At 58.6% G+C, this 25,817-nt stretch overlaps 10 protein-coding genes across 10 annotated transcripts; all 10 read left to right on the top strand.

Annotated features, from left to right (window-relative positions):
- Nucleotides 1-731: 731 nt before the first annotated feature.
- On the top strand, nt 732-1,787 carry LMXM_23_1055 (conserved hypothetical protein; the record flags this gene model as incomplete). Its single annotated transcript, XM_003875696.1, has 1 exon — nt 732-1,787. One exon carries the CDS (start codon nt 732-734, stop codon nt 1,785-1,787), a length of 1,056 nt encoding a protein of 351 aa, XP_003875745.1.
- A 733-nt stretch (nt 1,788-2,520) lies between these two features.
- LMXM_23_1045 (conserved hypothetical protein) lies at nt 2,521-3,870 on the top strand (the record flags this gene model as incomplete). Its single annotated transcript, XM_003875695.1, has 1 exon — nt 2,521-3,870. One exon carries the CDS (start codon nt 2,521-2,523, stop codon nt 3,868-3,870), a length of 1,350 nt encoding a protein of 449 aa, XP_003875744.1.
- Nucleotides 3,871-4,499: 629 nt separating this feature from the next.
- On the top strand, nt 4,500-6,590 carry LMXM_23_1035 (hypothetical protein, unknown function; the record flags this gene model as incomplete). The annotated part of the gene is made up of 1 exon (XM_003875694.1): nt 4,500-6,590. The coding sequence occupies one exon, from the start codon at nt 4,500-4,502 to the stop codon at nt 6,588-6,590; it is 2,091 nt and encodes a 696-aa protein (XP_003875743.1).
- Nucleotides 6,591-7,872: 1,282 nt separating this feature from the next.
- Nucleotides 7,873-9,546, top strand: LMXM_23_1025 (conserved hypothetical protein; the record flags this gene model as incomplete). Its single annotated transcript, XM_003875693.1, has 1 exon — nt 7,873-9,546. The coding sequence occupies one exon, from the start codon at nt 7,873-7,875 to the stop codon at nt 9,544-9,546; it is 1,674 nt and encodes a 557-aa protein (XP_003875742.1).
- Nucleotides 9,547-11,025: 1,479 nt separating this feature from the next.
- Nucleotides 11,026-11,328, top strand: LMXM_23_1062 (hydrophilic surface protein 2; the record flags this gene model as incomplete). The annotated part of the gene is made up of 1 exon (XM_003875692.1): nt 11,026-11,328. One exon carries the CDS (start codon nt 11,026-11,028, stop codon nt 11,326-11,328), a length of 303 nt encoding a protein of 100 aa, XP_003875741.1.
- A 1,456-nt stretch (nt 11,329-12,784) lies between these two features.
- Nucleotides 12,785-12,958, top strand: LMXM_23_1061 (small hydrophilic endoplasmic reticulum-associated protein (sherp); the record flags this gene model as incomplete). Its single annotated transcript, XM_003875691.1, has 1 exon — nt 12,785-12,958. One exon carries the CDS (start codon nt 12,785-12,787, stop codon nt 12,956-12,958), a length of 174 nt encoding a protein of 57 aa, XP_003875740.1.
- Nucleotides 12,959-14,665: 1,707 nt separating this feature from the next.
- Nucleotides 14,666-15,283, top strand: LMXM_23_1060 (hydrophilic surface protein; the record flags this gene model as incomplete). Its single annotated transcript, XM_003875690.1, has 1 exon — nt 14,666-15,283. One exon carries the CDS (start codon nt 14,666-14,668, stop codon nt 15,281-15,283), a length of 618 nt encoding a protein of 205 aa, XP_003875739.1.
- A 1,606-nt stretch (nt 15,284-16,889) lies between these two features.
- LMXM_23_1050 (small hydrophilic endoplasmic reticulum-associated protein (sherp)) lies at nt 16,890-17,063 on the top strand (the record flags this gene model as incomplete). The annotated part of the gene is made up of 1 exon (XM_003875689.1): nt 16,890-17,063. One exon carries the CDS (start codon nt 16,890-16,892, stop codon nt 17,061-17,063), a length of 174 nt encoding a protein of 57 aa, XP_003875738.1.
- Nucleotides 17,064-18,770: 1,707 nt separating this feature from the next.
- LMXM_23_1040 (hydrophilic acylated surface protein a) lies at nt 18,771-18,980 on the top strand (the record flags this gene model as incomplete). The annotated part of the gene is made up of 1 exon (XM_003875688.1): nt 18,771-18,980. The coding sequence occupies one exon, from the start codon at nt 18,771-18,773 to the stop codon at nt 18,978-18,980; it is 210 nt and encodes a 69-aa protein (XP_003875737.1).
- Nucleotides 18,981-21,883: 2,903 nt separating this feature from the next.
- Nucleotides 21,884-22,237, top strand: LMXM_23_1020 (hypothetical protein, unknown function; the record flags this gene model as incomplete). The annotated part of the gene is made up of 1 exon (XM_003875687.1): nt 21,884-22,237. The coding sequence occupies one exon, from the start codon at nt 21,884-21,886 to the stop codon at nt 22,235-22,237; it is 354 nt and encodes a 117-aa protein (XP_003875736.1).
- Nucleotides 22,238-25,817: the final 3,580 nt, after the last annotated feature.

Raw genomic sequence — 25,817 nt, 5'->3', positions numbered from 1 at the left:
AAAGAGACGAGCACACAGGGCTTCAGATATGCAGTCGCACATGCGTGCGTACATCACCGTGGCGCACGGGAAATGGGCGGACCGCAGCACAAAGTCGGTCGAGCCACGTAGCGCTACCGTCTCAGCGAATGCCACGTGTGTGTGTGTGTGCTAGTTTTGTTTCGCGCCTGACCGTGCGCCGACCCCCGCCATTCTTAGCCAGCTCTCCTCTCCATCGACCGTTGCCATCATTTTCCCTCACTGTGCGCGCCTTCCACTCATTTCGTGGTGACCCCTTTTTTTTTCTGCTGCCCCCGCTCACACTGTCACCGCCACCACATGGAAAAGTCAGGTGTTGTTTTGGATCAACATTTGGGCCGAGCTTGGGGGGCTGTGATCGGCCGCTTCACCTGACAGGGTCGCACACACGCACGCACACACACACACACACACACACACACACACACACACACACCTCGCTCACACATTTATACGCGCACTGACACAGCGTTGAGCTCCCCCAGGTCTCAGCGGCCGCGACAGCGATGCGCTCGGCGAAAGTACCGCTGTCGGTTGCGGTGACCACGAGGGGCGCGCACTACGTTGTTTCCACCGTCAACAACTGTCCCAGCTATGAAACATACCGCTTCCATTACGAGCACCTGGTGCAGGGCTCCTCTTCCCCCTTTGCATCCGCTCCTGTATTCCGCCTTACCTCGCTGCTGCCTGCCGACTGGTCCGCTCTGCTGCGGATGAGCCGCCGCCTCACTCATCCAGGCGCAAGCTTTAACTTCTCCTTCCCTGGGGACACAGCGGAGCTCCACTCAACGACGGCAGACACGCACGCCAGCGGTGATACGCCCGCAACCAGCAACAACCACGCGTACTTGCACATCGTGGAGCGGGTACCTGGCGACTTCACCCCGAACAACATGATCTACCATCAACTGCAGCGCTACCACCTTGCTCCTGCGCCATCGACCACGACCGCGGAGGCGGGCGAAGGCGGAGCGGTGCTTGATGCCTTCACGGCCCTTGTCACGGCTCTGCAACAGCAGCCTGCCCAGTCGCCGGAGGAGGTATCAGCGGAGCTGTTGACCGCTGAAGACACAGCATTCGCTGCCACCACGGCAGCGGAGAAGTTGCAGCGGGACCCGTTGGCATCCAAGCCGGATGCACAGGCGCATGCTGCTGAGAACCTCCGTCAGATGCATGCCTACGCGGCCGCCTCAGTCGCAAGCACCACCCCTCCCACCATTATTCCCGAAATCAAAGACGGGTATCGCTTCATTTTCTACCCCTTCCCCATTTCGGCTGCCGTGAGCATCCCGTATTGCTCCCAGTACTTCTGCGTGCTCGTGAACCTGAAGCCCATCGTGCCGAACCATCTCATGGTGGTGCCTATTCGCTGCGTTGGCACGATACACGGACTCACAGAGGAGGAGGTAGACGACTGGGGCGTCGTGATGCGGTGCACTATTCAGGTCCTCGAGCATTTGCGTCGTCAGCGCTACAGTCAAGGAGGTGGTGCTTCCTCCGCCACCCCCGCTGTACCGCCTGTCGGGAACTACAGCATTGCTGTGCAGCAAGGCCCGCTGGCGGGGCAGACGGTGGACCATCTGCACGTGCATGTCATCCCCTTCGACCCCCAAGGAAAGCTGGCGGGGGAGCCAGAGACAGACGAGGCGGAGCAGCGGCGACGCCCGCCTCGGACACCGGCTGCCATGCAAGCAGAGACGGATGCACTGCGTCCCCTGTTCGCCAAGTACACCGCAGCCGCTGAGTCCTCGCCGACGGTCGGCTTGTGACACATCTGAGGAACGGCTGTGTGGCGCATGTATCTTGTGCTGCTGCTCTGTGTGCGTTGCTTTTTCTGTTCACTTCGCAGCATGTCGAGTGCTGACACACAGGCAGATGAACAGGAAGGACCAAAGAAAACAGCAACGGGACTCTATCCGCAGGCACTCGCTTTGCGCGATCGCACGTCCAGGCAGGTCCCCCCCTTCTCACATACGTGTGTGCTTGGATGGGGCATTTGGCCAGCAGCGCTGACCATTGCTGTCTTTTGCTCCTCCCCCGTCCCCGCTTTCCATTTCACTCCCTCCCCCTCCCTCTCTGCCATGCGCGGCGCACGTCTTCTCCCTCTCGCTTTTACGGTTCTCCTTGACTTGCTCGAGTACATCACCTCATCCGCCTCCATCATTTTTTCTTCCCTCTCCCTCTCCCTCTCCCTGCGCGCGTGCGTGCGTGCGTGCGCTCCTGCGCGTTTCACTGTTTTCTTATGGTGGTGGACCGAGCAAGGCTGCGAGGGAGCGGTGGACCGTCCTGCCCACTGGTCAGCGAGGGGTGGGTGGGGAGGAGAGGGGTGATAAGGGCGTTCTCATGGGCGCTTCTCCACACGTCTCCTTTCTCGACCAACCTTCCTTCCTTCTCTTCGTGTGGGCTCTCTTCCCCTCCGCTGTTTCCCGGTGCCGTGCGCGCCGGCTCCGCCCTTCCTCCCCCCTCATCATTCTTCTCTCTCACGTGCCTCATGATTCCGTGATGCAACCCATCTCGACTGCGCACATCAAGAAGGTACTCCGTAAGGAGCAGCTGCTCCGCCTGCGGAGGTGGGCCAAGTCGGAGCCAGCGCAGGTGGCTTCTGCGTCGCAACAGATTTGTGATCATGTCTACGAATATATTCTCGCACGCTACCGGCCTGGTGCGACCGCCGCCGTTCGCGGAGCGTCGTCGTCGTCGTTGGGGGCGGCAGAGCGCCAGGATGCATCGCTGCCCGCTCCACTTTCTCCACCTCCGCTGCTCATCCTGGCGTATCTGCCGCTTTACTTCGAAGTGGATCCTGTGCCGCTCATGCAGCGTCTATGGCCAATCGCGCATGAGCAGAACATTCACATCTTGACCCCTGTCGTGATCCCAGGGGCGATGACTGCTTTGTCGACGGCCGGGGCAGCGGCTGGGCCTGCTGTGGGGCTGACACCACAACCAGGGTCATCACCAGCTATGTGTGACCCCTTGCCGCCGCAACACCCCGCGCCGCACACTCTCAAGAGTGCGATGATCTTCGTCGAGGTGTTGGATGAACGTGACCTGAACACAGCCTTTACCCCACAAGGTGCATACAACATCCGTGAGTTTAACGCCTCTCTCTTGGAGCCCTGGCTGCTCGGGCCTTCACGTGCGTCCACTATCGGCGTGCCACCCCCTCTGCATTCGCCGTCCACCGTGGAAGGAGTCAAGGGCGATGACGAGGACGACTACGCCATGCTCGCCAGCTGCCGTGGCCGTCATCGTCACATGGTTCTCTGCGATGCATACGCACGTTTGTTCCCAGAGTCCCACGCGGCTGGGTATCGGCCATCAGGCCTTCTCGAGTACAGCGACGTCAGTGAAGACCCTAGCACCCGTCTGAGCCCCGCCGCTCACGAGGGGGCCACGCACGCCTTACGCAGCCTCGACGACGTGTCTATACTCGTACTCGCGCCTGGCGTGCTCTTTGACGTGCGGACCGGTTCCCGCCTCGGGAAAGGCGGCGGCTTCTACGACCGCTTTCTCGACTACCACGGCAGTGTGCATCGCCGTAGGCTCCCCATTGACTCCATCTCATTCCGTGTCGGAGGTCCGGAAGAGGGGGATGCAGCACGGAGTGTGGGAGCCGCAGTGGATGCGTCCCCTCTCGTCGCCTCCGGCGTGCCTGTCCCACAGTGGAGTGTCATGGCCCTTGCCTTTGATGATCAGGTCCTGAGTTCGTCTACGGCGGGCACTTCTGCACCGGCCATCGGTGTCTCCGGTAACTCCATGCCGTCGCGTATCCCTGCCGACACGCACGATCAACCCGTGCACTTTGTCGTCTCTCCGAGCGACGGCGTAGAGCAGGTGTGGCAGTGCCGGTGAGAGGCGGGGGATCCAACTGTTCCGCCGACACGGGTCAACCTGTTCGGGGGTGTGCAAAACGGTACCCATCACCGCTACCGAAGCAGCAGGAACATCTTCATCAGCTAAGAGCAAGCGGCCAACCATACACACTTATGCGCTCACTTCACATCACAGCTAGACCCCGCATGCACACGCACATGTACGTGCACGAGAAGGCCCAAGAGGAACCAGCAGCGACACCACGCAATGCCGCACAAGCATGAAGTGTGGTGAAAGGCGGCTGCCTTTCGCGCTCAGGCGAGAGCTGTACACTTGTTTCGCGTGCGCATGAACCGCGCTAGGCACGTGTGTGTGTGTCCCCACTTCCTCTTGCCTTAGGATTGTTCACGCGCAGCCGATGAAGACCGCCTCTTTCACATGCTTGCATGCTTTCTCACCTTGCTTGTTTTCCTTCCGTGCTAAAGCTGGTTCACACCATGCCCCAGCCTCTCTCTTCGGTGCACACACACACACACACACACACACACTTACACAGGGGCATGAGGGAAGGGAGGTAGGCACAACGCCACGATCAAGACCACCACCGCAACTTGCTTTGCCGCGCCTTCTTCACAGAGGCGCCATCCGTGTCTTTCCGAGGGTATCGAATGAACGTGGACGCCCATCACGCCGTACGGCGTCTCTATGTCCAGCTGCTGCACGCGCAGCACGGCGCGCATGGCGTGATGGAAGAGGAAGAGCCTGGTCCGCTCCCGCCGAGTTCCACCAAAGTCCCCGCTAACCGTAACCCGCTCTCAACCACAACCTCTCTTAAGCGTAGTAGTGCACCAGAGAAAACAGCGCCGCCTCCGAGCCCAAGTTCCCCGGCTGCTGTGACCGTCACTTCATACGCACCTCCCGCACCCTCCCGACATCAACCGGGGCCAGCAGCCTCGCCTGCAGCAACGGCGTGCTTCGCGTCGAGAGTCGCCTCGGGGTTCACAGATGCGCGGTCATCACGCTCTGGCGGGCTGAAAGGATGGTGGAGGCGGCGGTGTCACAGATACTCGAGATCCCCTTCCACAGCTGTCAGCAGTGTGGCGTCAGGGGACGAGGAGGTGACACCCACTGCGGAGGTTCGACAGTGGAAGGTGCGTCTAGCGCGCACACTGCGTCAGCGAAGCTTCCAGGTGGAGGAGCAACTGCGGGAGATGCTGAGGGAGCACTTGCGGCAGTGCTTAAAGGCAGACGTGGTATCGGGACTCACAGCACCATCGGAGCACGGCACGCCGGCGAGACTCAGTGCTCCTTCGGTGCCTTCGTTCCTGCGCGTCCTGTCCACCGGCTATACCGTCACCATCTCAGTACAAAACGCCAGCGGGGCTGAGGCCGGAGTGCGCGGCCAGGAGGCGCACGATGCCGGTCAGGGTCTGTTTTTCAGTGGCCTGGGAAAAGAGGCGCCCGGCGAGGACGGCACCACCCGCGATGCGGACAACCCACCGCAGCGCGAGGGTGCGCACGAGAAGAGTGCAAGGGAGGCAGGCCTCAAATCACCGGACATCCAGGCAGAGCCTCTGCGACCCCCCGGCTCGAAGCTAGTAGCAGCCACCGCGTCAGCAGCTGCGACTTCAGCACCCAAGGCTGCACCGTCAAAGACGCCATCCCTCCAGGCGCAGCTAAAGGCATGTCAGGCAGACCTCTCTCAGGGCTGGCAGTCCGCCGGCATGCCGAGCAATCCGCTCGTGCTAGTGCGCACAGCGGCTCTGTGCAGCCGACTGAATGCGTACCAAACGGATGCGGCTGGTGCGATGACCAACACTGATACTCTCGCCAATGCTTCATCCGCAAAATACCTCACCCAGGAACAAGAGAATAACGACACGCTTGCCGCCGCACGGCCACCTGCGTGCACGCTGTGGGAGTACCTGCCCATCTCCTCGTCCTTGCACATCAACATGAGCCCGGCAATCGAGAAGGACGGGAAAGCTGTGACGGCGCCCGGTGCCTCTCAATCGACAACTTCGCAGTCGCCCATGGACAAGCTCAAAGCGGCGTGGTGTCGACGTGTGGGCAAGCCTACGCGTGGGATACCGCAAGCGCGAAGCGATGGCGCAGAGGCGGATGAGCGAGCGGCTCTTCCGAGGACTGCAGCACATGATCCTATCGCACTGACGACCGACGGCCACTGGCACAGGCTCCAAGAGCAGGTGCGGGCAGCGCAAGATGTCTTCCGGGTTCTGCTTGAAGATGCGGCTTCATACTCTCAAGACAGCCGACAAAAGAACGGCGGCACCACAACGCACGCCGCTGCGGTGTCACCCTCCATGGAACCGCCGCCGCTGAGCGCTTACGCACCATTTTCACACAGTTTGTTGCCTGGATGCTCCGAAGCGGAGGACTCGGCGACAGCGGTGGTTATGGTGTGCTACACCGCAGCCCCACACAATCTGGATGCTGTGAGCTGGAGCGCGGGCGCATGTACTGGGAGCACACCGGCGGAAACTTTGCCTTCAGTGTCACTGCAGCCGACATGGGTGCTGCGCTTCGAGGTGGACGCCTTGCACGAGGGGTGGCTGCGGCGGACGCTACTGGAGGTGGCGTCAAGAGAGACGACGTCATCACCTGAATCAGTCGTGGCAGCCAGTACTTCTCCCCTTCCGACACCAACGAACGACAGGCTTGACACGACCGTGACAGGCTTGACAGCGCTAAGGGCCAATGTGCTGGCGTCTCTGCAGTCGATGTGCGCCTGCAACTGATGTCGGAACATCGTAGGCCACTCGGCTTTGATCAGCGATGAATGTGTGCGGTGCACGTCATTCTTGCCGCGCATGATATGGTCACACACGCCGCCGCACCGCTCTCTCGTGTCAGCTTTCGTTTTGTTTTCTCTTGCGCGCGCCGCTTCCGGGCCTTTGTTTTTTTGAATATTCTGGTTGCGCGTGTGCTTCGCTTGTTACATGCAAGCGTGGGCATCTGTATGCCGACCCGTATGCCTGAGTCTTTCTGCTTGGTGTATGTGTATGTGTATGTGTGTGTGTGCCATCCCTGATGGATGAGCGGCGCTCGGGGTAGCACCTTACTCAGCTTGTCATCTCCCAGCCTCTGGCGCCCTGTAGCCTCAGCGGCAATCCGATCTACATGACGCAGAAGGACCAATGGCTGCATGCACCGCCATTGCAGTGCACCGTCAGTATCGCACGAGCAGCAACACTCGGCACATCGCATCTCCATCGTTTCCACTCTCCGCTTCCCTACTCCTGCGTCGCTGGGACAGGCTGCTGTGGGCCGTTCTGGACGTTGTCAGGCGCTCACGAACCTCTGAATCTGGGCAAGTGCTCCCCTGCGTGATGCACGCTGTCTGATGCGCCCAGCAAGAGATATCCAGAGTGACGGCGCAGCGTTAGGCTGCCCTCTCACTCCTTGTCTTTTTTTTCCTGATACACGTTCGATTTGTGTTTACGTATCACTTGCGTGTCTTTCCACGGCCCCCGCTTTGACACCCATGCCAACCTTTGGTTCTCTCTGCTACCCTCACCGCCACCGCCACCCCCCACACCCGCACACACACACACATGCCGGTGTTTATTCGCGATGACTACGAGCTTTATTGCTCCTCCCCTTTTCTTTCGCAAGAGTCCCTGCAAGTCTCTCTACTCGCACGCACGCGCGCACGTTCTCGCAGGCCCCGTTTCTCTCTCGCTGGGGCCCAGCTACGCACAGTTGCTTCCTCACTCACGCGTGGAGGCTCATCCCCGCCTTTCTCGCCTTCTTTGAGCGCCGCAGCCAAGCTGTCGTAGCGGCTGTGGCTCTGAGCGACACTGGGGACGGTGTGCGTGTGTGGATCATCACTACTCGTAGTTGAAGCTGCGACGTGCTCGACTCGGGACGTGCACCAGGCAGCAAGAACGGAAAACGAAGGCTGGCGCGGCCGACATGCAGGCAGTTTCCCGCATCATCACACCATCTTTCCCTACTTGACCATTGAAGGGAGATCCTATCACCTTAATCGACACGATTCGTGGTCTTCGACGGTGAAAGATGTCGCGTCCAGTGGCCCACACGTCGGCCAAGGAGCGTCAGAACTTACGGCAGCACTACTACGCCACCTCGGAGCAAGAGGCGGGGCTGGCACACTTGTGGCACATGCAGCGGCTGGCCGCGATACGTCTCAGTCCCTCCCACACGATTCAGGATGCGCCTGACGTGGATTTTCAACAACCAGGTGACCCCACCATGGACCACTACAGACACCTCTACGCCGATCGCTACGCCCAGCAAGTGCGGCACGATGAGGCTCAAATCTATGCTCAGAATGTGAAGATACTGCATCAGCTTCTTCTCGCCAGTGACGACACGGCGCGCAAAGGACGCAACATGAACCTCGTCCCGACCTCTGCGCAGGTCTGCCTCTTCGACAACATCGAGAACCAGACGTCGCACCGCTTGCTCCATCGCCAGTTGCGGCAGCGGCAAATTGCGCAGGAAAACGAGAGGCTTCTCTTGCATCTTATTTCCGTGTCGCCAAACTTGCGCACCGCCAAGGAGCTCGGCACATGGTACACAACAGTTCACAAGAAGCGCTTGGAGCGGCTCTCGCGATTCAAGCCAGCTGAGCAGTTTGCCGGCGAGCGAGTTCTAAAGGCGGCCTCCAGAAAACGGCTCACCCACGGTTGCGGTGGCAGTGCTGCGGCGGCACCGTACCCGATGGCCCCGGAGCTTGCTACGATCCCTCCACTGCTGCGTGGACACCCTTATCCGCCGCTCTCCATCGCCGAAGCGTCGCGCACCGCTCCAGCCTCGCTGCTGCCGGCCGTGCGCACCACGTCCTACGGAGGTGTGCCGCTCGTGCTGGAGGATTCCATAGGAAGCCTTGACGGTGCAGATGACTGCAGCGGCGATGCCACAGCAGCGGGGTACGCCGCTGCCCTGTACCAATCCCCGAAGCGAGTGCGAGGTACGTCTCGCCCCGACTGGCAGCCCATCTCTGCCACGGACATTCCTTTGTTGCATTACGCGGCCGACCTGCAACTGCGCCGTGAAGGCGGCGGTGGCACCTCGACACGCGCGAGGGGAAGCGGCGGCGCTTTTTCTGCTTCTCAGAATCGACGAGGGATGCATGATTCAGTGCATGGCACTCACAGAGAGTCGAACGCCTCTGGCCCGCAATACCATACGGCCGCGTCTCCCACTGTGCTCCGCGTTACGCCAAGCGAAGAAGGAGGCGTAACTCAGATGTGGCGTCACGCGCTGCAGCGGCGTCATGAACGAATTGCAGCAGCCCAAACCGACACCAACCCATACGCGGCGCAGCCAGCGCGGCCCTTCAGGCCCGCATTGCAGCCGCGAGATGCGGCATCCGCGGACGGTGGCTGGAAAGCCGATGGCGGCTGCTTCGTGCAGAGTTGCCTTCCTGCACAGGGGCCAGGAGGGGCACCACCTCTTCCCGCACCACAGACAGCCCCAGCAGCCCGACCTGGAAGACGCTTCGCTCCTGCCGTCCCATCCGAGCCGTGTGGCAGCGGCTATCGACGCAGGCGATTCGGCTCACCAGGAAGCGCCTCACCAGCACCAGTGCCAATCAAGTGGAATGGATCGATATCAACGGCGCGCATCACCACCTCAAGCCAAGGCGACGGATCAACAGCGGCGGGGACGGCGGAAGCGTTGCTACGGCGTTGGGAGTCGAGCAGGATTACCTACGCACCCGTTTGATAGCGACGCAGAACGCATCGGCTACGGAAGGGCAGCCTTCTTACGTCCTTAACAACATGCATGGGTGTTTCTCAAAGTCCGGGTCGGTCACCGGCACAGCGCATCCTCCCATCTATTTCGGCATCTTCTGCTCCTCCAGCTGACTCAGAGGGTGAGACCAGTGCGCATGCGTAGCGCGCGATGGCGTGTCCCTCTCTCCCCCTCACGCGTTGTCACGTTCTCAGTTCTCTTGCGTTGTTGTTGTTTTCGTTTTCTTTTTTTAGTTGACGCCTCCCCATCCGCCTCCCCCCGAAGCGTGTCGTGCCTTTCTTTACTTGCTCTCTGTGTGACTGCACTCCTTCCCTGAAGACTTTGCTTCATCTCCGTTATAGCACAGAGAGAGACACACACAAACACGCACGCACGCACGCCTGCGCAGAGCCGCCCATATCCTCCTTTAGAGGCCGCGCCCGAAGATAATAGAGAAAAAAAACAAAGCCACATCGACAAAAAAAGTGAAAAGCGCACGCGTGGAGACACGACCCACGCTCTCATTCCCTTCCTTCTCCCCCTCCCCTCCCCCCACTCTGTCTATGCCTATATGTAATCTGCGCCGTTATTTTTGGCATGATGTACACTACGCCTTGTTTCCTTGACCGTTACCGTATGCGAATGTTGATTAAACTGTTCTTGTCTTTCGGCTTTACCTTCGCAAACACATTGAGTATCCCTCTCTATGTATATGTATATATATATGTATATATGTGCATGTGTATATGTATGTATGTATCCATGTCTGCGCGCGCGCATCTACTTCTCTCGTTGGGAGATACCCACGATACGACGCCTTGGCTTGACATGTGTGCTGCATCTGTCTGTGCACGCTGGCTCTCCTTTTCACATCTTTCCTACTTCTATCTCTCTTCTCACCCCTCTTCTCTTTGCGCACGAGTGGGTGCATCCTGCCTACTGTTTACGTACGCCACTCATTCTAAGCCTCTACGTGGCCGCTTGCTTGCCGTAGCGTTCCAGTCACAGGCTTCAAACAGTTTGCATCAGAAACCTTCTCCAGACAATTGTCATCAAAAATTTCTAAACGTTCAACATACACTTACGTCTATATACCCTCTTTGCCTTCCCTCTCTACCGCACAACCTTCGCTGACGTGCGCCATCGCAGCCTTTCCCCGTTACAGGCTCACCTACACGTCCCTCTACAGCCCTCTTAACCTATCCGACCCCCTTCTCGTGTGCACCCCGCCACCCCCCGCGCCCGCGCACGCCTGACTCGACTTGCTTATCCCCATAGTCGCTCTCCACCCACGCTTTTGCCACTCCCTCCCTCCCCTCTAAACACTTATCCATCTCCCCCGCTTGTAAACCATGGGAAGCTCGTGCACGAAGGACTCCACAAAGGAGCCCGAGAAGCGTGCCGATAACATCGATACAACCACTGGAAGCAACAAGAAGGACGGTGGCCACGACCACCACCAGAGGACGGATGGGGATGGGGAGAAGAACGACCACGATGGCGAGAAAGCCGATGGGGATGCGGGCAACAACGAGGGTGAACACCACGTGGGTGAGGGGGGTGACGGCGACGGGGCTGGTAATGGTAATCACCCGAAGGAGGACACTGCCGCCAACTAGTGCGCTGCGTCCGGGCTTGTGTGTGAGCGGTGCTGTGCACCCCACCGTTGGTGCACCCTCGGAGATGTACTGCGTGTGTCCCTCCCGCTTCATCTCTCTCTCCCGCGCACAGTGGCTGATGCCTGCACGGGGCCGCTGTGGCTGCACCTCCTGAGCGCTGCGAGCTTTCTCGTCCTGCCCTCCTCTCTCCACCTCCGAGTGTGCGGTGTGGGCTGCGCTGGGCGCACCGTAGACGTCGTGGGTGCGCGCGCGGCCACTGCTGGGAGTTTGGCACGTGGCCTGCTGCTACGCAACTGTGACCACGCCGAGCCCTTTGTGTGTGCTGTGATCGCCGGTGCTAGCGACACTCTCCGCTGATCCCTGCTGTGGGAGTTCTCATGGTTTTTTTGTTCCTCTCTTAAGGAGTGCATCTACACACGGGCACATCCTCTGCCCACCCCTCCACCTCTATCTTCATGTGTGCCGGAGCGAGCACGTCTCTTCCTAGACTATTTCGCCGCTGCTGCCGCCCCCTCTAGTCCGTGTCTCTTTCCTCTCGCATATTTTTCCTCGCTCTCTGCTCGCTGCTCCGCGTAATGCTTTTTGCGGCTGTACTTGTACTACACGCACATGTGTAGCAGCAAGGAAGAGCTGCTCAGCTTGTCTCCCTGCGTTTTTGTGTTTGTGTTGCCTTGTGGGCGTCGTATCTGGCTTCGACAAGATGCATGCCCGCCCTGCCCCTTTTCCGTTTGAAGGACGCTTTCTTTCCTCCGCCGCTCCTCCGCCTCTCTCCTTGCTTATCATCTCGCTCTGTCTTTCCTGTCTTTCAAGTAAGTCTCTTCTTGAGATCTTCCCTTCTTTCCTTGTCCTTTGTGCATGTTCGTCGCTTCCTTCCGTTTTGCTATTTTGAAGGCAGTGACCGGCAGCCGTGGCGTGGTGAGATGAGGTGCGGCGCGTGTCTGTCTGCGCGCCTCTCTCGTCCCGTGTCTGTCGTCCCCCCACGGCTGCCCTCGTCTCCGCAGGCGAGTCTGTCATGGGGGAAGTACTGTACTGCGCCGTAGAAAAGAGGAAAGGAGGAAAAGGAAGTGCGGCAACGCCGGGGCGCGCACGTGCACACGCACACACGCGGACGGGTGCGCGGCGTGGTGCGACTTAGTGGCTGGCACGCCTAGGCGCTGAGAGAGCGAGGTGTGCGCCCGACCGCGCTCCACTGTCCCCACGTGCAGGGCTGCTGAGGGATGCGCGGTACCTGTGCTGGTAGCAGACTTGCTCTACGCGTTAGCTGGCGGCCGTGTCTTCTTTTTTTACACGGCGCGTCATACATGCTGTTCTTTGGGGGGGGTGCCTCGGCGATGGTTCTGGATGCTTTCTTATGCCGGTGTGCTCCTTGCATGCGGATCTCTGCTGCTTACCTCCACTTTGCTTCGCTCGGTTTCTACGTGTGGGTGTTTCCGGTGATGTATTCATATTTATTCGTCTGTACATGACGCAGACGTCGCCTTGACACACGCGGTCTTTCACTGACATCTTCTTTGAAGCTCTAGCTTCCTCCGGGCTTTCGGGTGTTCTGCATAGGCACACACACACACATACACACGAAACGCACTCAAGATCAACCCGCGCAGACCAAGATGAACCAGGAGACAAGGGACCAGATGAGCAACGTCGCGGCGGAGACGAGCGACAATGCGCACAACAAGATCCAGGAGCTGAAGGATGGTGTGAGCAACAAGGCTGCAGTGGCCGGTGACGCAGTGGGGAACACGATTGAAAGCATCAAGGACAAGATAAGCGGGGGCTCGTAACGCGTCCTCCCTTTACGCCTTTGTTCTCCAGTATTTATTTTGTAACTTCTTTCTGCAGCGATGGCGCCGTCTGCGGGACGCCGTTGTGTGCTGGCAGACAGACAGACACACGCACGCATGCACGAACAGCTCTATCTTGGTGGGGTGTTTCGACTTCTAGCGGCGTCCTCTGCGGTGTAACCCCTCTCTCCCTCCACTGTCTGTGACTGTGTCCGTGTGTGTCCATGCTGCACCTCTCCCGCCTGTGTCCTGTCTTGCACTCTCTGAGTGCCTTGGATTTGGACTCAGGGAGGAGGAGGAGGCGTCCTTGGTGGACCCCGTCAGCACCACCGTCTACATAGTCTTTTTACCGCACGCGCCGCTCGCGTCTATGTGTCTATACGTGTACGCTGACGTGGCCCACGCACACGGCTTCCACCGCTGTCACTGCATGGCGTGCTTTTCTCTCTCTGCGTGTCTTCCTCTCTTTACAAGTTTGTGTATCTCTCCTGTCTCTTGTTGTGCATGCTTACCCGCTCTATGTTGAGGGGTACTTCCCTCCTTGCCCAAGACTTGGACCATGGGCACGGTGGCGTCTCGTCTATCCGTAGCGCAGTGGTGGAGGCGCCCCATCTGCTCCGAATGGAGGGAGGGGTGAGGGGCGCATCTCTTCATCTTTTGTGCTTGCCTCTGCGCACTTTGAGTGTGTGTGTGTGTTGAGGGGGGTGGGGTGTAAGTGCGCGTGCAGACCACACACCCCGTGCCGCCGACCAGCCTGGTGTCTATTCACCATATGCTGGTCGCCGTTGTCCTTTATATATGTGTATACTTGTTCCTCTCTCTCTTTTCACGCGCTCTCTCTCGTCCTAGAGATCGCTGTCTTGCTTTCTGCGTTCAATTTTTCTTGATGGCCGTTGTTTGCGCTGCAGTCCCTCCGCTGCCCCACAGTCCCCCTCGGCGTTCTCTATGACGGTGGTGACGCGCAGCGGCCGTGGCGTGGTGAGATGAGGTGCGGCGTGTGTCTGTCTGCGCGCCTCTCTCGTCCCGTGTCTGTCGTCCCCCCACGGCTGCCCTCGTCTCCGCAGGCGAGTCTGTCATGGGGGAAGTACTGTACTGCGCCGTAGAAAAGAGGAAAGGAGGAAAAGGAAGTGCGGCAACGCCGGGGCGCGCACGTGCACACGCACACACGCGGACGGGTGCGCGGCGTGGTGCGACTTAGTGGCTGGCACGCCTAGGCGCTGAGAGAGCGAGGTGTGCGCCCGACCGCGCTCCACTGTCCCCACGTGCAGGGCAGGCTCTTCTCTCCGGTTGCTTGCCGGCCTGAGCCTCCCGTGCGTGTGCTCGTGGGTACTTCCGCGCTGTCGATGCTAGGTGCGGCGCTGGCTGAGTTGCCGCGCCACTGCGCTGCTGTTTATGAACCTTCGATCATACCGCGTGTTTCTCTCTGTGGCCCCCACTGCTCTCTGCTGCTGCTCTTTGCCTTCCCTCTCTGCCGCACAACCTTCGCTGACGTGCGCCATCGCAGTCTTTCCCCGTTACAGGCTCACCTACACGTCCCTCTACAGCCCTCTTAACCTATCCGACCCCCTTCTCGTGTGCACCCCGCCACCCCCCGCGCCCGCGCACGCCTGACTCGACTTGCTTATCCCCATAGTCGCTCTCCACCCACGCTTTTGCCACTCCCTCCCTCCCCTCTAAACACTTATCCATCTCCCCCGCTTGTAAACCATGGGAAGCTCGTGCACGAAGGACTCCACAAAGGAGCCCGAGAAGCGTACCGATAACATCGATACAACCACTGGAAGCAACAAGAAGGACGGTGGCCACGACCACCACCAGAGGACGGATGGCGATGGGGAGAAGAACGACCACGATGGCGAGAAAGCCGATGGGGATGCGGGCAAGCACGACGACGACCACCACCAGAAGACGGATGGCGATGGGGAGAAGAACGACCACGATGGCGAGAAAGCCGATGGGGATGCGGGCAAGCACGACGACGACCACCACCAGAAGACGGATGGCGATGGGGAGAAGAACGACCACGATGGCGAGAAAGCCGATGGGGATGCGGGCAAGCACGACGACGACCACCACCAGAAGACGGATGGCGATGGGGAGAAGAACGACCACGATGGCGAGAAAGCCGATGGGGATGCGGGCAAGCACGACGACGACGACCACCACCAGAAGACGGATGGCGATGGGGAGAAGAACGACCACGATGGCGAGAAAGCCGATGGGGATGCGGGCAACAACGAGGGTGAACACCACGTGGGTGAGGGGGGTGACGGCGACGGGGCTGGTAATGGTAATCACCCGAAGGAGGACACTGCCGCCAACTAGTGCGCTGCGTCCGGGCTTGTGTGTGAGCGGTGCTGTGCACCCCACCGTTGGTGCACCCTCGGAGATGTACTGCGTGTGTCCCTCCCGCTTCATCTCTCTCTCCCGCGCACAGTGGCTGATGCCTGCACGGGGCCGCTGTGGCTGCACCTCCTGAGCGCTGCGAGCTTTCTCGTCCTGCCCTCCTCTCTCCACCTCCGAGTGTGCGGTGTGGGCTGCGCTGGGCGCACCGTAGACGTCGTGGGTGCGCGCGCGGCCACTGCTGGGAGTTTGGCACGTGGCCTGCTGCTACGCAACTGTGACCACGCCGAGCCCTGTGTGTGTGCTGTGATCGCCGGTGCTAGCGACACTCCCGCTGCCCCTGCGTGGGAGTTCTTTGTTTTTTTTGTTCTTCTCTTTTGGATTGCATCTACACACGGGCACATCCTCTGCCCACCCCTCCACCTCTATCTTCATGTGTGCCGGAGCGAGCACGTCTCTTCCTAGACTATTTCGCCGCTGCTGCCGCCCCCTCTAGTCCGTGTCTCTTTCCTCTCGCATATTTTTCCTCGCTCTCTGCTCGCTGCTCCGCGTAATGCTTTTTGCGGCTGTACTTGTACTACACGCACATGTGTAGCAGCAAGGAAGAGCTGCTCAGCTTGTCTCCCTGCGTTTTTGTGTTTGTGTTGCCTTGTGGGCGTCGTATCTGGCTTCGACAAGATGCATGCCCGCCCTGCCCCTTTTCCGTTTGAAGGACGCTTTCTTTCCTCCGCCGCTCCTCCGCCTCTCTCCTTGCTTATCATCTCGCTCTGTCTTTCCTGTCTTTCAAGTAAGTCTCTTCTTGAGATCTTCCCTTCTTTCCTTGTCCTTTGTGCATGTTCGTCGCTTCCTTCCGTTTTGCTATTTTGAAGGCAGTGACCGGCAGCCGTGGCGTGGTGAGATGAGGTGCGGCGCGTGTCTGTCTGCGCGCCTCTCTCGTCCCGTGTCTGTCGTCCCCCCACGGCTGCCCTCGTCTCCGCAGGCGAGTCTGTCATGGGGGAAGGACTGTACTGCGCCGTAGAAAAGAGGAAAGGAGGAAAAGGAAGTGCGGCAACGCCGGGGCGCGCACGTGCACACGCACACACGCGGACGGGTGCGCGGCGTGGTGCGACTTAGTGGCTGGCACGCCTAGGCGCTGAGAGAGCGAGGTGTGCGCCCGACCGCGCTCCACTGTCCCCACGTGCAGGGCTGCTGAGGGATGCGCGGTACCTGTGCTGGTAGCAGACTTGCTCTACGCGTTAGCTGGCGGCCGTGTCTTCTTTTTTTACACGGCGCGTCATACATGCTGTTCTTTGGGGGGGGTGCCTCGGCGATGGTTCTGGATGCTTTCTTATGCCGGTGTGCTCCTTGCATGCGGATCTCTGCTGCTTACCTCCACTTTGCTTCGCTCGGTTTCTACGTGTGGGTGTTTCCGGTGATGTATTCATATTTATTCGTCTGTACATGACGCAGACGTCGCCTTGACACACGCGGTCTTTCACTGACATCTTCTTTGAAGCTCTAGCTTCCTCCGGGCTTTCGGGTGTTCTGCATAGGCACACACACACACATACACACGAAACGCACTCAAGATCAACCCGCGCAGACCAAGATGAACCAGGAGACAAGGGACCAGATGAGCAACGTCGCGGCGGAGACGAGCGACAATGCGCACAACAAGATCCAGGAGCTGAAGGATGGTGTGAGCAACAAGGCTGCAGTGGCCGGTGACGCAGTGGGGAACACGATTGAAAGCATCAAGGACAAGATAAGCGGGGGCTCGTAACGCGTCCTCCCTTTACGCCTTTGTTCTCCAGTATTTATTTTGTAACTTCTTTCTGCAGCGATGGCGCCGTCTGCGGGACGCCGTTGTGTGCTGGCAGACAGACAGACACACGCACGCATGCACGAACAGCTCTATCTTGGTGGGGTGTTTCGACTTCTAGCGGCGTCCTCTGCGGTGTAACCCCTCTCTCCCTCCACTGTCTGTGACTGTGTCCGTGTGTGTCCATGCTGCACCTCTCCCGCCTGTGTCCTGTCTTGCACTCTCTGAGTGCCTTGGATTTGGACTCAGGGAGGAGGAGGAGGCGTCCTTGGTGGACCCCGTCAGCACCACCGTCTACATAGTCTTTTTACCGCACGCGCCGCTCGCGTCTATGTGTCTATACGTGTACGCTGACGTGGCCCACGCACACGGCTTCCACCGCTGTCACTGCATGGCGTGCTTTTCTCTCTCTGCGTGTCTTCCTCTCTTTACAAGTTTGTGTATCTCTCCTGTCTCTTGTTGTGCATGCTTACCCGCTCTATGTTGAGGGGTACTTCCCTCCTTGCCCAAGACTTGGACCATGGGCACGGTGGCGTCTCGTCTATCCGTAGCGCAGTGGTGGAGGCGCCCCATCTGCTCCGAATGGAGGGAGGGGTGAGGGGCGCATCTCTTCATCTTTTGTGCTTGCCTCTGCGCACTTTGAGTGTGTGTGTGTGTTGAGGGGGGTGGGGTGTAAGTGCGCGTGCAGACCACACACCCCGTGCCGCCGACCAGCCTGGTGTCTATTCACCATATGCTGGTCGCCGTTGTCCTTTATATATGTGTATACTTGTTCCTCTCTCTCTTTTCACGCGCTCTCTCTCGTCCTAGAGATCGCTGTCTTGCTTTCTGCGTTCAATTTTTCTTGATGGCCGTTGTTTGCGCTGCAGTCCCTCCGCTGCCCCACAGTCCCCCTCGGCGTTCTCTATGACGGTGGTGACGCGCAGCGGCCGTGGCGTGGTGAGATGAGGTGCGGCGTGTGTCTGTCTGCGCGCCTCTCTCGTCCCGTGTCTGTCGTCCCCCCACGGCTGCCCTCGTCTCCGCAGGCGAGTCTGTCATGGGGGAAGTACTGTACTGCGCCGTAGAAAAGAGGAAAGGAGGAAAAGGAAGTGCGGCAACGCCGGGGCGCGCACGTGCACACGCACACACGCGGACGGGTGCGCGGCGTGGTGCGACTTAGTGGCTGGCACGCCTAGGCGCTGAGAGAGCGAGGTGTGCGCCCGACCGCGCTCCACTGTCCCCACGTGCAGGGCAGGCTCTTCTCTCCGGTTGCTTGCCGGCCTGAGCCTCCCGTGCGTGTGCTCGTGGGTACTTCCGCGCTGTCGATGCTAGGTGCGGCGCTGGCTGAGTTGCCGCGCCACTGCGCTGCTGTTTATGAACCTTCGATCATACCGCGTGTTTCTCTCTGTGGCCCCCACTGCTCTCTGCTGCTGCTCTTTGCCTTCCCTCTCTGCCGCACAACCTTCGCTGACGTGCGCCATCGCAGTCTTTCCCCGTTACAGGCTCACCTACACGTCCCTCTACAGCCCTCTTAACCTATCCGACCCCCTTCTCGTGTGCACCCCGCCACCCCCCGCGCCCGCGCACGCCTGACTCGACTTGCTTATCCCCATAGTCGCTCTCCACCCACGCTTTTGCCACTCCCTCCCTCCCCTCTAAACACTTATCCATCTCCCCCGCTTGTAAACCATGGGAAGCTCGTGCACGAAGGACTCCACAAAGGAGCCCGAGAAGCGTGCCGATAACATCGATACAACCACTCGAAGTGATGAGAAGAACGACCAGAAGGCGGATGGGGATGCGGGCAACAACGAGGGTGAACACCACGTGGGTGAGGGGGGTGACGGCGACGGGGCTGGTAATGGTAATCACCCGAAGGAGGACACTGCCGCCAACTAGTGCGCTGCGTCCGGGCTTGTGTGTGAGCGGTGCTGTGCACCCCACCGTTGGTGCACCCTCGGAGATGTACTGCGTGTGTCCCTCCCGCTTCATCTCTCTCTCCCGCGCACAGTGGCTGATGCCTGCACGGGGCCGCTGTGGCTGCACCTCCTGAGCGCTGCGAGCTTTCTCGTCCTGCCCTCCTCTCTCCACCTCCGAGTGTGCGGTGTGGGCTGCGCTGGGCGCACCGTAGACGTCGTGGGTGCGCGCGCGGCCACTGCTGGGAGTTTGGCACGTGGCCTGCTGCTACGCAACTGTGACCACGCCGAGCCCTGTGTGTGTGCTGTGATCGCCGGTGCTAGCGACACTCCCGCTGCCCCTGCGTGGGAGTTCTTTGTTTTTTTTGTTCTTCTCTTTTGGATTGCATCTACACACGGGCACATCCTCTGCCCACCCCTCCACCTCTATCTTCATGTGGTTGTCTCGTAGGAGACGTGAGGCCGCCCTCCCCCATGCCGCATACGGGACCGCGACTTGAGATGTACGTCGTGGTTGTTGGTCGGGTGACCCATTGGCTCGGTTTTCTCGAGACGAGCTGTGGTCTCTACAGTCTACTGTGCCCTCCGTTTCTTTTTCTGTCGTGGCGCTCGGGCGACAGCTGTAGAAATTTGTGCAGGTGCTTCGATGGTGTCGGCGAAGATGGCGCGCGCCGACGGTGGGGCACGTGAGGGGGCCAAAGCGAGCAGGCAATGAAGGAAGAGGCGGTGCGGCTGAGAAGCCGCTTCGCTTCACCACGTTGTCAACGCGACCGCGGAACTCCGTTTCACGAGAGAAAAAATGGGCACCGGGAAGGGAGGTGGTCGGTTCACAGGATAGCGGAATGACTTGGAGGGGCAGGGGCAGTCCAGTAGGCTGAAGATGCTCGGAAGGGGAGAGTGTTTTGATGGAGGAAGGTGCTGCACCGTTTTTCTTTGACTCTCTCGAAGTGTGTTGATGCGGGCACTATAGCTACGGACACACATACACATAGACGTACTATGGTCCTACAGCAACAATCGTTCTCCCACACGCGAACGAGCGCACTGGGGCGGACGAGGTGGGGGGAGGGAGGGAGGGAGGCGATGCCTGGATATCTCCCCTCCCCCTTCCTTCCTTTTGTGCATCGTTGTTTTTCTTCAGCTTCCTGTTTTTATTGTTATTTTTATTTTATTTTTATATTTTATTGTGGATAGGGGAGAGGAGGCGGCATGTGTGGGCCGTGTCGCGTCATGGGGGCTCGCGCACCGTTCTTCTACCCCTCCTTTACGTGGTTTATATATGTTTGATTATGTATGCGTTCCCATGTATCTGTTACGATGTATCTTTCTACGCGTCGTCACTCTCTTGTTTCTTCGTCCGTGGTGGTGACCCAACAGGGCTATACGTTGTACATCGCACGCATGCACTTACACGACGGCGAACACCGAACCACCGCAGCACATGCGCCTACAACACATCACGGATGGTGGGACGTACATGCCGCACCTCGCACCTGCAACTGTAGTGCCTGTCCACACCCACACACACCCACACCCACACAACGGACGGAAAAGAAAAGGGTAAAAAGGGGTGCTCTTTGTTCTTTTGATTTTTGTTCCTTCCCCCCTCCCCTCTACTCCTTTTTTTTACACCCTCTCCATCGTTGTGTGCTGTGCACCTCCCGCCAATACACCGCCACGCACAGATAATATGCACACAGTGACAGAGTAGAAGACACCTGGACGGCTTCACGGAAAGATGGAGAGCGAGGGAGGGAGAGAGGGGTGAAGTGCTGCTGCGCTCTCGTTTGGGATCGCCCCCCTCCCCCTCCCTCTCTCGCTCTCTTGCGCTTTTGTTTTCGAGTTTACGTGGTCTGCGTGCATGCGTAGAGGCGGAACTCGTACCACACCATCGACAGAGGAGGAGGCGAGGCTTAAAAAAACAAATAACAGGTCGGCTGTCTTGTATCATATCCGTCCCTCTGCCTGTGTGTCTGTGTGCTTTGTGTGTTGTGCTGCAGAGGCTTGCATCCCAACTTCCGTGGCAAGGATATCCCTTTATTCGAAAATGTTCATTATGGAAAAAAAAGAAAGAAGTATCATCCAATCAGGCCTGCCGGCGATAGTATGAAGTCGAAACAACATCAAGGAAGCGTTATAAACGACGCACGGGGATCCTCTAGTGCTCTCGGCACCTGCGGCATTCGACATCCTCCCTTTCCTTCACTGTCAAACGGGGAGCGCAGCTGTTCTTTCTTTTCTTCTGCCGAAGGAAAAAAAAACGAGCACAGTTGCATGGGAGCTGAAGCGCGATCGTGCACATTTTCATGTGCTCCACTGGCGAGCGAGTGTGCACGGATTACTTCACGGCAGTGAAGCGTCGGAGATCATTGAGGAAGATGTGGTAGTGGGAGTTGCTAGGAAGGGGGAGGGGGCATGAAAAGCTACTTGTGTAGCTGTCTGTCTCTGAGTTCGACTTGTCTACCTTGGTGTGCGAGTGTAGTGGTGTCTGTCGCCCTTCCCCCATCGTCCGCTGCCTTTACTTGCGTGTGTCTCTCTTTCTCTGCGGATCGCTCGCTCGCTGCTTTTGCGCACTGTCGCCGCTTCCGTTCGTCTTGCACGCCTGCCTCTCACTGCCTCTCTTCCTGCTGATTGTTCCTTTTTCTTGTATACTGCACCGTTGGGCGCACATCAACTGGCCCCCTCCCCTTCCATCAAAGCCAACTGACCCACTCGCCCACGAAAAAGTAGACAGCACTAAAACGTGAGACCACACTCTTCTTTTCACCCTCCCTCGAAGCCACTCAGCAAGCAAAGTTCGCCGTCTCGCATCTCAGCTCACTTCAAAGCGAATAACCGCCCGTGATACACACAAGCAATCAACAGCCAGCACACAATATCATAATCATGGGCTCTTTCTGCGCTAAGCCGGATGCGGTCCCCAAGGACAATGCGCACGAGGGTGAGAAGAACTACGAGGCGGGGGGCGAGAAGTCTTTCAACGACGCCAACGTAGAGGCAAAGTCGCCGCACCAGCAGTGCGATAAGGACGACGCGGCAAAGGACGTCGAGGAAACGGACGACGCGGCAAAGGACGTCGAGGCAGCGGACGACGCGGCAAAGGACGTCGAGGCAGCGGACGGCGAGGCAAAGTGCGCCGAGGCGGTGGACATGGAGGAGAAGCAGGAAGCATTTGAGGTGGACCCCAAGAACGAGTTGAATGATGTGGAGGGGCAGGCGGGCGAAACGCAGGATGAATGAGAGCAGAAGGCTGAGGAGGAGAGGGGGCAGCATATCACCGACCTCGTTGAAAACCACATCAGCTGCAGCGGCTGAGCGATACATTCACCTAGCTCTTCTCTTGCGCGTTGATCGCTATTCATTCTGATCTGCACGCGCACACTGGAGGTGCAATAATCATGTGTATGCATGTATTTATGTATGTATATGTATGCATATGTATGTATATATATATATGTACATGCATATGTGTGTGTGTGTGTCGGCACGCGTACCTCTTTCTTGGTACTCGCATCTGCTTTTGCTTTGGGCCCGCCTCGCAGCGCTTGACGCACGCCCCCTCCCTCCCTCCCCCTCCTCCATGCGGATCCCACTGCCCACCCGTGCAAATATACGCACATGCACATGTACGTGGACACACACACACACAAACAACCTACATAGCTTACACTGTTGCCCTCCACATCATGTCTCTGCTCGTTTTCTGGTTTGAATCGTAGTGGCTTAGTGCTGCCCATCTCTCTCTCTTTAATTCTGTTTTTTTTTTTGTTTTCCGTTTTTCATTTTTCGTTTTTCTCCCTCCCTCCCCCCACACACCCCAAATATCTCCACCCTCCCCCTCCCTGCACCTTCCTGAGCAGCCTCTCTCTTCCCATGCCTTGTACTTTCCCTCCCGTTTGTTTCTCGGCGCCAACAGACGAATGTCTCTCTTCCTGTATCTCTTCCTCTCCTTTTTTTTGTGTTTTTTTTCCCCTTTCGCCGTGTTTGCCTCGCTCTGTGTATGACAGAGGCGTGTTTTGTCTGCCTCCCTCTCCTTGCCTCCCTCTCCCTGCTTCTCTCTGCGTGCGTGCGTGCGCTGGAGGCGGTGGTGGTGGTGGGGTGGGTGGGGGGGGGTAAGAGAGTGGGCGGTAGGTGCCTGGCCTCGTCTTGGCCACTATCGGCGAATGCCGTGGCTATATCCTCCACACATACATACATACACCCACTCACAGACACGCGCGCACTGACACTCGAGCGCATGACACGCGCGCACATGTACATTGCAAGGAAGGAGAAGCAAAGAAGACGCGTGTTAAGGGGAAGGGGAAAGCACGCAACACGTCCACACAAACAACGCCGCCGCCTTTCCAAACACCCCCGACCTCTTCTACAGTCTCCCCAACCTCCTCGTTTCATGTCTTTCTCCAAAGATGTATATATGTACACGCCCACTCCCCCCCTCCCCCACCCCTGCATTCGTCGGTAGCATCTCTTCGGATCTGTACATACACGCCACACGTCTGTGGGGAGGTGGTGGCCCTCCCCGTCACCCCACCCCTCAACAACAATACGGAAAACACCCATACACGCAGGTCATTGATTGGTTTCTTCTCTCTACCTTCCACCCCTTCGAGCGTCCCCCAAGCTCCACAGGTACGCATACCCATGCAGACGGACATGGACAGCAGCAAGCTTCCGCGGACGTAGTGCATGTGTGCTTGCTGTTGTGCGTGTGCGATCCACCCGTCCCCCCCCCATACACCACCACCACATCCTTCCACCCGCTCGTCCACTTGCTGTATCTTCTCTCTTCCTCTCTGCAACGCGCTTTATATGACACCTGCCCATGATATCTGGGGCAGCGCTACATCACACGCGTTAGCGAGGCGATGGAGAATGGTTGTGCCCATATGTGTGTATGCATACATCTATATATATATATATATCTATATATGCCTTTACGCTTGTGGCTCGTTCAGGGATTCCGGGCTTTTCTCTCCAACACACCGTGGCGCGATACCTGCGCTGGTTTCCGTAGAAGGATAGTGGATGCTTGGTGGTGTGGTGGTGGCGGTGGGTGTGGCATTTTTTTTCGCGCGCTCCCTCTTTTTTTTCTTTACTCGTCTCTCCTTTTTTATTTGTTTATTCTTTTGTGTGTAAAACAAAGAAAAAAAAGATCGGGTGCACAGACGTGTGTGTTGTGTGTTGTGTGTGTGTGTCTGTATGGGAGGGAAATTCATGTATGTGTCTGTGTGTGGTATTTTTGTTTTTCCTTTTCTTCTTCGTTCATTCTATTACTATTATTGTATTGTTGTTATTTGCGTAGAGGATGATGCTCTCTCCATCTCTCTATGCACCCTTGTGTACCTTTTTCTATGCGTAGGACCTCCCGTGCACGTGTCGCCTCCACTCTCACCGGACACCAACTGTGTGTGTGTGTGTGCGTGGGGTGGGTGGGTGGGTGGGGCGCCCTTCTCTCCGTTGTTGGGTGTGGGTGCTTCTACGACTCGTTTCCCTTTTTTTATTACGGTTATTTTTCGCGCGACTCTTTTTTTTTCGGGGTCGCTCTTGTGGTTGGTTCCTCCCTGTAGCGTCGCCGTCGCTGCTTTGACTTCTGTTTTCCGGAGACCCCTCCACGTCTTTGCTTCGTTCGTTTGTTCTTTTCCGAACTCGTGTCCTTCTCCCCTTTGGCAAACCCGAAGACCTCCTCGCCTCCTTGTTGGAGTGGGACGTCTCTCGCCTGACCCCGGCCTCTGGGCTTCCCAGCGCAGGGTACGGCCACGTCCGCCTTTCTCCCACCCGCGCAGAGAGTCTTCCTCTCTGCCATCGTCTTTTTGCTCGTCGAACTCCCCATGCCTGCCCTGATGACGGAGGACCCCTCTCGGTGCGTGGTTCCCCAGGGCGCCCCGTGCGCCCCCACTCTGTGTGGGCAAGCCGAGCAGCCCCCACCTAACCCTGCCAATGCCAAACCACATCTGGCGGTGGCAGGGGTAAAAGCACCTACGAGCTGGGGGACGTCAGAGGGCTTCATGGCTACTGCTATCAGGGGTCGTGTCCTGGACGGCGGTGCGTCGGGGCGACCGGCGACAGCGCACGCGTCTGTACCACCCATGCGATGGGGAGCGTGTCAGCGCGACTCGAGCGTATCCCACGCCGGGCCGTCGCACTCCCTGGTGCTGGGGAGCCTGCGCCATCGCGAGGGATGCCTCAGGGGTGGCAACCGGCACGATGACAGCGACTGTGAGGCGACCTGGGAGGCAGGTGGGCGGAGTATGAGGCAGTGGCCGTGCTCGCATATGGCTGAGTCGGCGCACTGCCGTAGCGCGTGCGTACCGCCACTTCGCACCACGCGATGAGGGGAGGGTGGATTGTGACAGCCCGAAAGGTCGAGTGGGAAGTATCACCTCATGCTTTACGGCACAGTGGACGGACACGGAGAGGAAAAGAAAAAGCTCACCACGTCTGCGCCTACACACTTTTTTCAGCCACTCAGTTGACGAGCTTTTGCTTCCTGCGCGCATGATGACCGACACGCGCCTTTGTCATGAGGAGGTCTGAAGAATGACATGCCTGTATGCACTTCCGGAGGTCGTCGCGGGCGAAAACAAAAGAGACCCGGAGGACTCGGCTCAGAGGAGGAGAGAGGGGGGAGGGGCGCTGACGGGACATGATGTCTAGCGGGAAGTGAGCGACATGCAAGACAAGCGAAATGCGTCACCGTCGAGCCTGAGCCTACGGAAAATGTCAAGACCAGAAATCGCAAACAACAACGAGGGCCAAGTGTGTGCAGAGGAGCGGACGGGCAGTGCTTCCTAATAGACGGCGGCGTCTTGGCTGCGTA

The sequence above is a fragment of the Leishmania mexicana genome, chromosome 23, assembly GCF_000234665.1.
Source record: "Leishmania mexicana MHOM/GT/2001/U1103 complete genome, chromosome 23".
Classification (NCBI taxonomy): Eukaryota; Euglenozoa; class Kinetoplastea; order Trypanosomatida; family Trypanosomatidae; genus Leishmania; species Leishmania mexicana.
Note: the sequence above shows the minus strand (reverse complement) of the source record. Positions and strands in the feature narration are given on the sequence as shown.